Raw genomic sequence first — 13,925 nt, forward strand, 5'->3', positions numbered from 1 at the left:
GAACAAAAACCTAAAGGCATGGGTTATTCATGGGGTCAGCTGAATGAGGACATAATACATTGGTCTAGGCACGCTGGACCTGTGCAGATTGGCATGCCATTCACACAAGCATGATATATCCTCTAAAGAATAAGAGAAAGAGGAACCTCATGACCAAGTGGTTTATGAGTGGTCATTAGCAGAACATGCATTAGCAAAGAGAACCAAGGTGCAAACCTAGGCACACAGGGTTGCCACAAATAGGCATGCCATTTTGGAAGCACAATGAGGATTCTCTGAAATGCTATGCATAGATAGCTAACTCAAATGCTAATGATTCTTAAATGCCTAAAGTTTAGAGTAAAAGTTTAACCATCTACCAGCTAAGTGACTTTTAAAATAATAAAAGAACTTATAAAATAATAAAAAAACCCTATATCCTGCACCTACAACCCCCTTTTTACTTGATGTAATCCTCAAGAGCACAATAAAAGCAGTGTGGTTTCTTGAGGCAGGGCTCTTGGTCCCTGACACCTTGAGTCCCCCAGTTCCCACCTTACTTAAGATAAATGTCTCTGTGTCTTATGTTAACTTTTTTTCCTTAAGTTCCACAGCGCCTGTTTTTCAGCCCCATCCTGCTGAGCTGGTCTCAGCAGTCCCCCAATAAACACAGAAAACATATGGGCCCCGCCTTCCCTGTGGTGCATGGCAGAGGCAGAGAGAGTGATCAACTGTAAGGAACAGGAGGATTTTGCCCTGAGGCAGGGCCGAAAGAGCCCTGCCCTAATGGCTGCTGGTTTTCTCTCAGCTCTCTCACCACTTACTCCAGCCTGAGCTGAGTGAATGCAATGTCCCCTGTTCATTTAATACCACAATTCAGCACTGATCTCCTTCACCAGGATGAAGAAAAAGACCTACTATGGGCTCCATTTGAGTGGAGACACAGACACCTACACTGGCACACATTGTATCTCTGTATGTGCACATGTCTCACTCACTTCAATACTACCTCCTCTGGGACAAAGATTCCAATGTAGGGAGAGGAAAAAAATCACACTTAAAGGGAACAGAGACAGTTTGAGATAGACCCTCAGGGCTTCTACTACAAACTGGGGATCAGATTCCACCACTGACAGGGCAGTGACAGCAACTGAGCAAAAAGCAGTACCACATCACATATGGTGCCAGCTCTAGCTCTTCAGTCAACAGAGTCACCAGTTACAAAGGTGATAGCTGCCAGCACACCATGAGGAAGCATCCACTTCAAATCCAGCCATTGTACCACAGACATTGGGCACACTCAATCTACATAGGGCTGCCCCCACATAAGTAAAATGAAAAGGAAGATGAAAAATGATTAAAAAGGAGAGAAAACTGTTGAAAAAATAATAAAATAGAAATAAATAATTCAGTAGGTGAAGAATGAAAACATTAGCAATAAAGTGTTAAGTGAATCAGGAAAACAAGTGATCTAATTGTTGAATATTTTACAAGGAACTAGAAGCTACAAAAGAGACCCAATCAAAAAGAAGTAATTCAATAACTAAAATAAAAACACACTAGAAGCAATGCACAGCACACTAAATGACACAGAAGAATCAAGAAGTGTTCTGGAGGCAGAGTAATGGAAATTTTCCAATCAGAACAGCAAAAAGAAAAAAAATAAATTAAAAAGGAAAGCAATTTAAGAGATTTCTGAGATAACATTTAGCATTTCAACATTTGCATTAAGGGTGCTAGAAGAAGAGAGAGGAGGGAATCGATAAGTGTTTGAGGAAATTATGGCTGAATACTTCCCAAACCTGAATTAGGGAACAGATATCCAGATACAGGAAGCACAAAGGATCTCGACAAAATGAACCCAAGCAGACACAGTATAAGACACACTGTAATTAAAATGGTAACAGTTAAAGAGACAATTATAAAGGCCGCAAGAGAAAAACAAAACATCATATACAAGGGAACACACCTCCTCTTCCAATAAATCTAGGCCATCAGTTTATTTCTCTGCAGAAACTCTTCAGGCCAGAAGAGACTGGCATGATATATTCAAATCCCTGAAAGGGAAAATCCTGCAACCTAGGATATTCTACATAGCAAGATTATTATTTAGAATAAAAGGAGAAAAAAAAAGAACTCCTAAGATAGGTAAAAACTAAAGGAATTCATTGATACTAAACCTACCCTAAAGAAATGTTGAAGATTCTTCTTTAATAGGAAAAGAAGTAAAAAATTTATAGGATGGTAAACATCCTACTAGGTAGGCAAATATACAGTAAAGATCAGAGAACATTTAAATAAGCCAGTCCGTAGGTTAAATAACAAAACTATAAAAGCAACTAGAACTATACTAAATAGTTAAAGGATAAGGATAAAGACGAAAAATATGCCATCAAAAACAAAATGCCAGGGAGAGGAGTAAAAATATATCTATTAGATGTGTTTGTTTTTGGTCATTCTTAATTTTAAAGAAGTAAGAATAATTATGGGTCAACATATAGGAACCTCATGGTATACAAATCAAAATATTACACTAGATACACAAAAACCAAAAAGAGATGAACACAAGCCGTGTACCAAAGAAATGATCAAATTTCAACAGATAAAAATTAATACACATAAAAAAATGACAAAACAACCAGAAAACAAGTAATAAAATGGAAATAAGTACAGACATATCAATAATTATTTTAGATGTCAATGGACTAAATGCTTCGATCAAAAGACATAGGATAGCTGATTGGATTAAAAAATAAGATCCTTCAATCAGACTGAAAGTGAGGGGATGCAAAATGATATTTCATGCCAAAGAAAATGACAAGAAAATGAAGGTAGCAATACTCTATTGGACAAAATAGACACTAAAAAAGTTGTAACAAAATCCAAAGAAGTGCATTATTGAATGATAAATGCATCAAAACAAGAGGAGAATATTACACTCTTTAATATATATTCACCCAATACAAGAGCATGTAAGTATAGTAAGCAAATACTAACTGATATTTAAAGGAGAAATTGACAATAATACAATAATAGTGGGGGACTCTAGCAATGTACAACAATGGATAGATCATCCAGACATAAAATCAATGAGGCATCAGTGGTCTTAAATGACTCAATAGACCAGTTGGACTTAGTAGATATCTACAGGACATGACACCCCCCAAAGCCGAATACGCATTCTTTTCAAAATCACAAGGAATATTCTTTAGGATACATCACATACTAGGCCAGAAAACAAACCTCACCAAATTTAAGATGGTATAAATTATATCAAGCAATTTTTCCAACCACACTGGTGTGAAACTAGAAAAGTAGAAACTAGAAAAGCACAGAAAGAAAAAATGAAAATAACCAACATGTGGAGACTAAATATGCCACGAAAAAACCCAATGCATCAATGAAGAAATCAAAAGAGAAATCAGAAAATACCATGAGATAAATTAACATGAAAAGAAAACACTTCAAAATATATGGGATTCAGCAAAGCAGTTCCAAGAAGGAAGTTCATAACAAATCAGGTGCTCATCAAGAAATAAGAAACATCGCAAATAAACAAACTAACCTTTCTTTTTCTAAAGGATAGAAAAAGAAGAACAAACAAAGCCCAAGGTCAGCAGAAGGAAGGAAATAATAAAGATCAGAGAGGAAATAAAATAATAATAAAAATGGAAAAGATCAATAAAACCGAGAACTGGTTCTTTGAAAAGATAAGAAAAACTGATAAATCTTTAGTCAGACTCACCAATAAGAAAAAAGACCCAAATAAACAAAATAAGAAATGAGAAAGGCGAAATTATACCACTACTACAGAGGTTAAAAAAAAAATCGTAAGACAATACTATGAACATTATTAGCCAACAAATTGGACAACGTAGAAGAAATGGACAAGTTTCTAGACACCTACAACTTGCCAAAATCGAATCATGAACAAACAGTTTGAACAGACTAATCACTACTAGTGAAATTGAATTGGTAATAAAAAATTATAGGAGTCAAAATACCGGAAATACATGCCTTCACAGGGTAATTCTACCAAACACGAAGAATTACTAATAGCTATAAACAAAATAAGAATGAAAAAGGAGAAATCTCAACAGATACTGCAGAAATTAAAAAAACCATAAGAACAACTATATGCCAGCATATTTGACAAACTAGAAGAAATGGACAACTTTCAAGATGCATACAGTCTGCCAAAACTGAATCAAGAATAGATCAATTGAACAAACTTATCACTAGAAATGAAATTGAATGTGTAATAAAAACAGTCCCTACAAACCAAAGTCCAGGACAGATGGCTTCACAGGCAAACTCTACTAAACATGTTAAGAATTTATACCCATCCCTCTTAAACTTTTCTAAAAGATTGAAGAGTAAGGAATACTCCCAAAGAGATTTTATGAAGCCACCATCACCCTAATTCCAAAATCAAACAAAGAAACTACCAAAAAAGAAAATTATAGGCCAATATCTTTGATGAATATAGACGCAAAAATTCTTAACAAAATTTTAGCCAACTGAATCCAACAACATATAAAGAAGGTCATACAACACAACCAAGTGGGATTCATCCCAAGTTCACAAGGATTGTTCAACATATGCAAATCAACCAACATCACATACCACATTAACAAAAGAAAAGTCAAAAACCACACGATCATCTCAATAGAGGTGGAAAAAGAACTCAACAAACTCCAACATCCATTCACGATAAAAAGTCTTACCAAATTGGGTATAGAGGGAACATTCCTTAACATAATCAAAGCCATTTATGACAAACCCATAGCAGATATAATACTCAATGGAGAAAAATTAAAAACCTTCCCACTAAAATCTGGAATAAGACAAAGATGCCCACTCTCACCACTGTTATTCAACATAGTATTGGAAGTTCTAGCCACGGCAATCTGACAAACAAAAGAAATAAAATTATCAAAAATTGTCACTGTATGCAAATGACATGATACTATATATAGAAAACCCTAAGGAGTCCACACAAAAACTACTCAAACCGATTAATTTGGCAAATTAGCAGGATACAAGATTAACATTCAGAAATCAGTTGCATTTCTGTATACTAATATTTCATTAAATATTAGAAAAGGAATATAAAAATGCAGTACCTTTTAAAGTTGTACCCCCCGAAATTAAATACCTAGGAATAAAACTGACCAAGGAGGTAGAGGACTTATATGCTGATAACTATAAAACATTAGTCAAGGAAATAAAAAAGGATTCAAAGAAATGGAATGATATTCCATTCTCCTGGACTGGAAAAATTAATATTGTAAAAATGGCCATACTACCCAAAGCAATCTACAGATTCAATGCAATCCCTAACAAGTTACCCATGACAGTTTCCACAGAACTAGAACAAACAACCCCAAAATTTATATGGAACCACAAAAGACCCAGAATTTCCAAAGCAATCCTGAGAAACAAAAACCAAGCAGGAGTCAAAACTCTCCCAGACTTCAGGCTATATTACAAAGCTACAGTCATCAAGACAGGGTGATACTGCTGCCAAGACAGACATACAGACCCATGGAACAGAATAGAGAAGCCAGAAATAAACCCAGACACCTATGGTCAATTAATCTTTGAACATAAAATGGGAAAAGACAGCCTTTTCAGTAAGTGATGCTGGGAAAACTGGGCTGCTGCATATAAATCAATTAAAGTATAACACACCCTCAACACCATGCACAAGAATAAACTAAATACCTAGTTTAGTTTAAATACCTAAAATAAAATAAGACACAATAAAATTCCTAGAAGAGAACATAGGCAAAACATTCCCTGACTTCCACTGTACAAATGTTTTCTTAGGTCAGTCCCTCAAGGCAACAAAAATAAAAACATAAATAACCTAGTGGGACCTAATCAAACTTACGATCTTTTGCATAGCAAAGAAAACCATAAAAAAAGACAACCAATGGAATGGAGAAAATATTGGCAAAGGACTTATCTTTAAAATGTACAAAAACCTTATACAACTCAACAACAACAACAACAAAAAACCCCAACAACCCAATGAAAAACGGGCAAAAGACCTGAATGGACCATTCTCTAAAGAAGATAATCAGATGGCCAACAGGCAAATGAAAAAATGCTCAACATCACTAATTATTAGAGAAATGCAAATCAAAACTACTATCACCTCACACTGATCTCAGTGGCCATCATTAGTAAGTTAATAAATAACAAATGCTGGAGAGGGCGTGGAGAAAAGGGACCCCCCCCCTTTACTGTTGGTAGAAATGTAAATTGGTATAACCGCTATGGAAAGCAGTATGTAAATACCTCAGAAAACTAAAGATAGAACTACCATATGACCCAGCAATTCCACTCATGGGCATATATTCAGACAAAACTTTCTTTGAAAAAGACACATGCACCCATGTGTTCATTGCAGCACTATTCACAATAGCCAAGACATAAAAACAACCTAAATGTCTATCCAAATGAATGGATTAAGAAGATGTATATATACACAATGGGATAGTACTCAGCCATATAATAGAACAAAATAATGCCATTTGCAGCAACATGGATGGAACTGGAGATTCTCATACCAAGTGAAGTAAGTCAGAAAAAGAAAGACAAACACTATATGATACCACCTATATGTGGAATCTAATATATGGTATAAGTGAACATATATACAGAAAAGAAACAAACTCCTTGACAGGGAGAACAGACTTGTGGTTTCCAAGGGTGAGGAGTGGGATGGACTGGGGGTTTGGAGTTAGTAGATGCAAACTATTGCATTTGGAGTGGACAAGCAATGAAATCCTGCTGTATAAAACTGGGAACTATATCTAATCACTTAAGATGGAGCGTGATAGAGGATAATGTGAGAAAAAGAATGTGTATATATGACTGGCTCACTTTGTTATATAGCAGAATTTGACCAAACATTGTAAATCAACTACAATAAAAAATAAAAGTCTTAAAAAAAAAACAATGATTTGGAGTTCCCATCTTGGTGCAGTGGAAATGAATCTGAGTAGGAACCATCAGTTTGCGGGTTCCATGCATGGCCTCGCTCAGTGGGTTAAGGATCCAGCATTGCCATGAGTTGTGGTGTAGGTCGCAGATGTGGCTTGGATCTGGCATTGCTGTGGCTCTTGCATAGGCCAGCAGCAATAGCTCTGATTAGACTCCTAGCCTGGGAACTTTCATGCGCCATGGTTGTGGCCCTAAAAAGTAAAGACAAAACAAAACAAAACAAAACAAAAACAAAAACCCCAAAACCAAAAACCAACCAAACAAACAAAAAACCAAAGAAAAAAACAAAACAAACCAAACCAATGACCAATACCTAGGCTTCTCAAACAATTCCAAAAACCTGAAGAGGGTGTAGCACTCCCAAATTCATTCTACAAGGCTGCCAGTATCCTGATACCAAAACCATACCAAAAAAGAGAGAAAATTACAGGACCATATGTTTAATAACATAGATGCAAAATTTCTCAAGAAAATATTAATAAACTGCATCTGACAGTATATTAAAAGGATCATATACCATAATCAGCTTGGATTAATCTCAGTGTTACAAGTATGGGTCAACTTGGCAAGTCAATTCACACACCTATGGTTCATTAATCTATGAGAATGTAGGTAAGAGTATTGAAAAAATTCTCTTCATCATGTGGTGAAGTGAAGTCAGACAGCAAGACACTAACATCATATGCTATCACTTACATGTGGAATCTAAAAAAAGGACACAATGAACTTCTTTGCAGAACAGATACTGACTCACAGACTTTGAAAAACTTATGGTTTCCAAATGAGACAGTTTGGAGGTTGGGGGATGTGCTGGGGATTTGGGATGGAAGTGCTATAAAATATCATTGTGATGATCATTGCACAACTATAAATGTAATAAATTTCATTGAGTATAAAAAATAAATAAATAAAGCAAATGAAATAAAAACAAAAATAAATGTGACTTAGACTTAAAAAGTGCAAGGAAAAACATTTACTACCAGGGAACAATCATAAAGAGGACATATATAATGAATGGTTTTCATAAAGTACATTCATTGCTCCTTTCATCATTATGACTAATGTTAGAAAAGATGGAGATATTTCATTAAGAGCAATGGAAAGATTCATGAGTGGGAAACACTGGAAGTTTTCAAGGAGAAATAGGAAGATAAAACAATAAAAAGGCATAAAACAAGTCATCAGCCCCTTCATTCCAATGTGTAAGCACCCTTCTTCATGAACATTGATTTTCCATAATTCAATGAGTAGTTAAGACTCATGACCCTTCAATCATGTGATCTTCCTGAGTTGAGGACAAGTGGCCTTTTTATAGCTGTCATTCTGAAGAATGCCATCAGAACCCTCTTTATGTCTCTGTTCCTCAGACTGTAGATGAAGGGGTCAAGCATGGGCGTGACCATAGTGTACACCAATGACTCTGTTGCACTTGAGTGTGAGCTGTGGGTAGCAGTAGAGCTAAGGTATACACCGATGCTTGTACAATAAAACAAGGAGACAACAGAGAGATGAGACACACAGGTGGAAAAAGCTCTATACTTTCCCTGAGCAGATGAGATTCTATGTATGGAGGAAGCTATCTTAGAGTAAGAGTAAAATATTCCAGTGAGAGGACCACCAGCCAGCAGCACAGCTGCAATATATATCACTACATCATTAAGAAATGTGTCAGAACCGGCAGGTTGGACCATATGGTTGACTTCACAGTAAAAGTGAGGGATTTCCACCTCTCTACAGAAGGATAGTTTCCATACCATTAAGGTTTGTAACAAGGAATGCAGAACACTGATTACCCAGCTAACCAGAACCAGAATTCCACAGAGTTGGGGGTTCATAATGACTGTGTAGTGCAGGGGGTGGCAGATGGCCACAAAGCGGTCATAGGCCATCACAGTCAGGAGGAGGTCATCCAACCCTGCAAACAGCATTAGAAAATACACCTGGATGATGCAGGCTACATAGTTTATAACTTGTCTTTGTGTGTAGATGTTCCACAGCATCTTTGGGATGGTGGTGGAGATGAAACAGATGTCTACAGAGGACAGGTTGGAGAGGAAGAAGTACATGGGTGTGTGGAGGTGGGAGTCTGAGCTAATGGCCAGAATGATGAGCAGGTTTCCAAACATAGTGATCAGGTACATGGAGAGGAAAAGCCCAAATATGAGGGGCTGCAGTTCTTGTTCCTCTGAGAATCCCATAAGAAGAAATTCTGAAACACCTGTTATGTTCGTTGGTGCCATGTGGTGGAGGATACTACAAGGAAAGGGGATAATTTTCATACAAGTGGACATTACACACATTGTTGAAATGTTAATATTCATATTTTTTTCTGTTAAAAAATAATTTCAATATTTTGTTCTTGGACTTGACAATGTGTTTATGATTGTTAAAAATAGAATCTCCTAAAATTCAGTCATGGAGAATGAATACAGGAAATAAAAAATACATATAGTATATCAGGTAGTGACAAGAGCTATGAGCTAAATGATAACAAGTATAAGGGAAAGAGTAAGGAGGGGTTGCTATTTTTTTATGGCTATTCAGGCAAGACATGCACATAAAGTGACATTTGAATAGAGACCTCAAGGTAAAGAGAGCAGAAGCCATGAGCACTTCAGGAGAAATGGGTGCCTGGCAGGGAGAACAGACAGTGCAAAGGCCCTGAAGATGATGCTTGCTTAAGATGTTTGAATTTAAAAAAGGAAGCTAGGAGTTCCCCTTGTCGCACAGCGGAAACGAATCTGACTAAGAACCATGAGGTTGCAGGTTTTGATCCCTTGCCTCACTCAGTGGGTTAAGGATCTGGCATTGCCATGAGCTGTGGTGTAGGTTGCAGATGCGGTTCAGCTCTGATGTTGCTGTGGCTGTGGCGTAGGCCGGCAACTGTAGCTCCAGTTCGACCCCTAGCCTGGGAACATCTATGTGCTGCAGGTATGGCCTTAAAAAAAAAAAAAGCCACTGTGGGGACGGTAAAGGGAAAGAGGGAGAGTGAGGAGAAATAACGTCAGAGATTGTTGCAGAACTAAGTGTAGGTGGCCTCCCTGCTGCTGCTGAACCTTCAAGTCACAAGGATTCCTTCATCCACAGTGTGTACCTCTAGCACTTTATGAAATTCTTGCAAAGGTGGCCTGTATGTATAAATGAAATCCATCTGTTGATTGAGTTCTGCCCTTTTTATATAAGAATCCCCTTGGAATATATGAGTTCAGTACTTGTTGAGACCAGCTCAGCAGGTGAGGGCTGAAGAATGGGTGCTGTGAAACTTAAGGAAAAAAGTTAACATAAAACAAGACACAGAGATATTTATCTTAATTAAAGGTGGGAACCAGGGGATTCAAGGTCTCAGGGACCAAGAGCACCACCTCAAGAAACCACATTGCTTTTATTGTGCTCTTTAGGATTACATCAAGTGAGGAGGGATAGGTGCAGGATATAGTTTTTTTTTTAATTTTAAAAGTTCTTTTATTATTTAAAAGTCACATATCTGGTAGATGGTTAAGATTATACTCTGACCTTTAGGCATTCAACAATCATTAGCATTTGAGGAAGGTTGGCCTTAGCTATCTATGCATAGAATCTAGAGAATTATCATTGTGCTTCCACAAAAGGCATGCCTATCTGTGGCAACCCAGTGTGCCTAGGTTTGCATCTTGATTCTCTTTGCTAATGTATATTCTGCTAACACTGCTCATAAACCACTTGGGGCCATGAGGTTCCTCTTTATCTTATTTTAACAGGACACATCATGCTATGCAAATGGTGTGCCAATCTGCACAGGTCTGGCATGCCTAGACCAATGCATTATGTCCTCATTCAGCTGACCATATGAATGACTTAGGCCTTTTGGTCTTTGTTCTTAAGCTTAAGTCATTTACCAGCACTGCAACAGTTTTTCAAGCAGGAATATGGGGTAAAGTAAAGCAGGACAAGATGGAGTTTTCAGCATAGAAAATAGAAGCAAAGAGGCTAAGAAAAGATTATCGAAACCTGTCTCCCAACAAGTGCTCCTGCTCTGAGGACTTCTTGCACTGCACAATCCATGGACACACACACACACACACACACACACACACAACTTTGGCTTACCAGTTTGTGCTACTTCTGTGTATTTTCACCCCTAACTACTCTAGCTTAGAGGTTGATGTAACTCAAGTTAATTAGATCAAATTATGTACAAACAACATCCAGAAATTCCAGTTTGTAATCTCAGGTACCAATAAATTTGGGAGTTCCATTTTGGTATGGACATTTTCTCCTTTATATTAAAGATACATAAAAAATCTTTTCAGTGAACAAATATGCCTGTATATATACCTATAATCTTTCTGTAAACCTGGATATTAATGCATATCTATATATTTCTCTATAACTGTCTATCCATCTGTCTATCATCTATCTATAGAAAATAGACATGAAAGGGAATAAAGATCTGATGAACTCAAACTGTCCCTGAGAGACTGTGGTAAAGAAAATCTTCTTTGGTTCTGGAGACATTTTGTAGGCTGTTTGAGTTCCTTGATGCCCAGGAAAAATAATAAAAAAGAAAAAATAAATTTATCCAGAAGTGAAAGTAGCAGTGTAGTTATGACCTGAAACACAAATTGTACAGATGGAGAGAAAACTGAGCAAAGGGAATAAACCAAGACTTTATAAAAGTATGTATAAAAAGTACAATGAATATGAATTGAATGTTGGCCATTTTTAATAACAGGCAGCAAATTTTGTTTTAGCAAGTGTGTGAATATGAGTACACTCCTACAAGGATAAGTTTAGAAAAACAAAAAGTTAGGAAAGCAAAAGAATGACAAGGAGAATGAAAACATGCTAAACAGTGTGATTCAAAACAAGTGTGGTAAACAGAGTCAAATGGAAAATTAAAAACTTTTGAATAAGAGATGAAATAGTAGTAATTTATAATATCAATGTGGATTAATTGAATTGACAATGACTTAAATGTGAAATAATATATTAAATAATGTTCCTAGAATGTCCTGGCAGGTAGTACCTGCTCAGTTTTATTATTTGATGAATGAACTGTGACTTAGGTCTTATTATATACAAACATTTAATATGAGGTAAGATTGTATTTCAATTCATTTGCAAAAATTGAATTGTTGATGAAAGTTGTCATAATCACCTACCTTGAAAAAATGAAGTTTTTTGCCTCCCTCAAACAGCTTACAAAAATTAGAGCGATTAGGACTGAGCGTAAGAGTAACCTACACATTTTAGATGAATATCTTGACATCTAAATATATAAAATTAATGGGCCAGAAAAACCATCTTAAATAATGCAAGAAATTTAGAAGAAAGACACAGACATGTGTAACATAGTAAATTAAAAAAAATTGACCCAAAATATGCCTCAAAATCAATTGTAGAAAAATTGGGACGTAGAAAAATGAGCATATAATACATGGGTAAATGATAATAACAAGCAAATCAAAATGGTGACTATATATATATAAATCTTCGCTCTAACTCAGTACATAGTTTAGGTAACAATAAGAAAGCTCTCTGCAGTCTGTCATACCACAGTCCTGGGGAAAAAACTTAAACATCCAACACATTTTAGGGTGGGAATTTTTGAACTAGTAGCAAAGATATACTCTTTAATTTTCCTTTCAGAAATGTAAAGTGTTAAAAGATTTTAGGGAAAAATGTTGGCGTTCCCGTCGTGGTTCGGTGTTTAACGAATCTGACTAGAAACCATGAGGTTGTGGGTTTGATCCCTGGCCTTGCTCAATGGGTTAAGGATCCGTCGTTGCCGTGAGCTGTGGTGTAGGTTGCAGATGCGGCTCAGATCCCGAGTTGCTGTGGCTCTGGTGTAGGCTGGTGGCTACAGCACTAGCCTGGGAACTTCCATATGCCACGGGAGCAGCCCTAGAAAAGGCAAAAAGACCAAAAAAAAAAAGAAAAAGAAAAAGAAAAGTTTTACGGAAAAGTGTGAAGATAGCTATATATATTCAAAATATAGATATTCTTTAACTAAGTGTTCTTCAGTGTTGGCACAATGGACATTGGACATTCTGGGCCAGATCAGTGTTTGTGGTGGGGTCTGTTCTGTGAACTGTCCCAAGTTTAGAGCATTCCTGACTTATGTATAATACTTCAGTATGATCCCTCCCTGTGTGACAGCCAAAAAAGTCTCTGGACATTGCCCAGTTAACCCTGGGAGACAAAATCATTCATGGTAAGAATGACAGTTTGAATGTCATTCTCAATACATTTGTGTAGCATTGATATTACAGCAACTTGACGATAAAGGGTACGAAAATCCATCAAAGTGAGAGTAGCACAGGCAGACTATGACCTGTTATACAGATATATAATATAAATACATTTAACAATATGGAATAACAGTTATGAATCTTCATTAAATTAGTGATTGGAGACAAGTCTGTGAGGAATTACTAAGCAGGAAAACAGGACAAAACTTAGGAGCAATGATGCAGTAAAACACAGAGTATTTACAATGTGCAAGGGTCTTATTCTTGCATTTGTATAAAAGTGTATGAGTATGCATACTTGCATGGTATAGAAAGAAAAGGTTTTTTTTTTTTTTTTTTTGTCTTTTTGTTGTTGTTGTTGTTGTTGTTGCTATTTCTTGGGCCGCTCCTGCGGCATATGGAGGTTCCCAGGCTAGGGGTTGAATCGGAGCTGTAGCCACTGCCCTACGCCAGAGCCACAGCAACGTGGGATCCGAGCCGCGTCTGCAACCTACACCACAGCTCACGGCAACGCCGGATCGTTAACCCACTGAGCAAGGGCAGGGACCGAACCCGCAACCTCATGGTTCCTAGTCGGATTCATTAACCACTGCGCCACGACGGGAACTCCCGAAAGAAAAGTTTTAAAATAAACTCAGAACTTGGGGGAAATATCAATGAGAATGAAATTAGATTAAGTGGAGTTGTTTCAAAACAACTGCG

The 13,925-nt window shown here is 36.9% G+C and overlaps 1 protein-coding gene across 1 annotated transcript; it reads right to left on the minus strand.

Moving 5' to 3' along the window:
* Window positions 1–8,261: 8,261 nt before the first annotated feature.
* Window positions 8,262–9,233, minus strand: LOC110258796 (olfactory receptor 7A17-like). The gene has a single exon (XM_085011690.1). The coding sequence runs from the start codon at window positions 9,231–9,233 to the stop codon at window positions 8,262–8,264; it is 972 nt and encodes a 323-aa protein (XP_084867816.1).
* Between the last annotated feature and the right edge of the window lie 4,692 nt (window positions 9,234–13,925).

This window comes from Sus scrofa, chromosome 2, assembly GCF_054392235.1.
Source record: "Sus scrofa isolate SSC_HxYL_T2T_F1_AM1 chromosome 2, Sscrofa_HxYL_maternal_Yorkshire_Landrace_v2.0, whole genome shotgun sequence".
Taxonomy (NCBI): Eukaryota; Metazoa; Chordata; class Mammalia; order Artiodactyla; family Suidae; genus Sus; species Sus scrofa.

Bases quoted from the DNA above. Each gene is read 5' to 3' on its own strand.
- LOC110258796 (XM_085011690.1), bottom strand. From the start codon at position 9,233: ATGGCACCAACGAACATAACAGGTGTTTCAGAATTTCTTCTTATGGGA.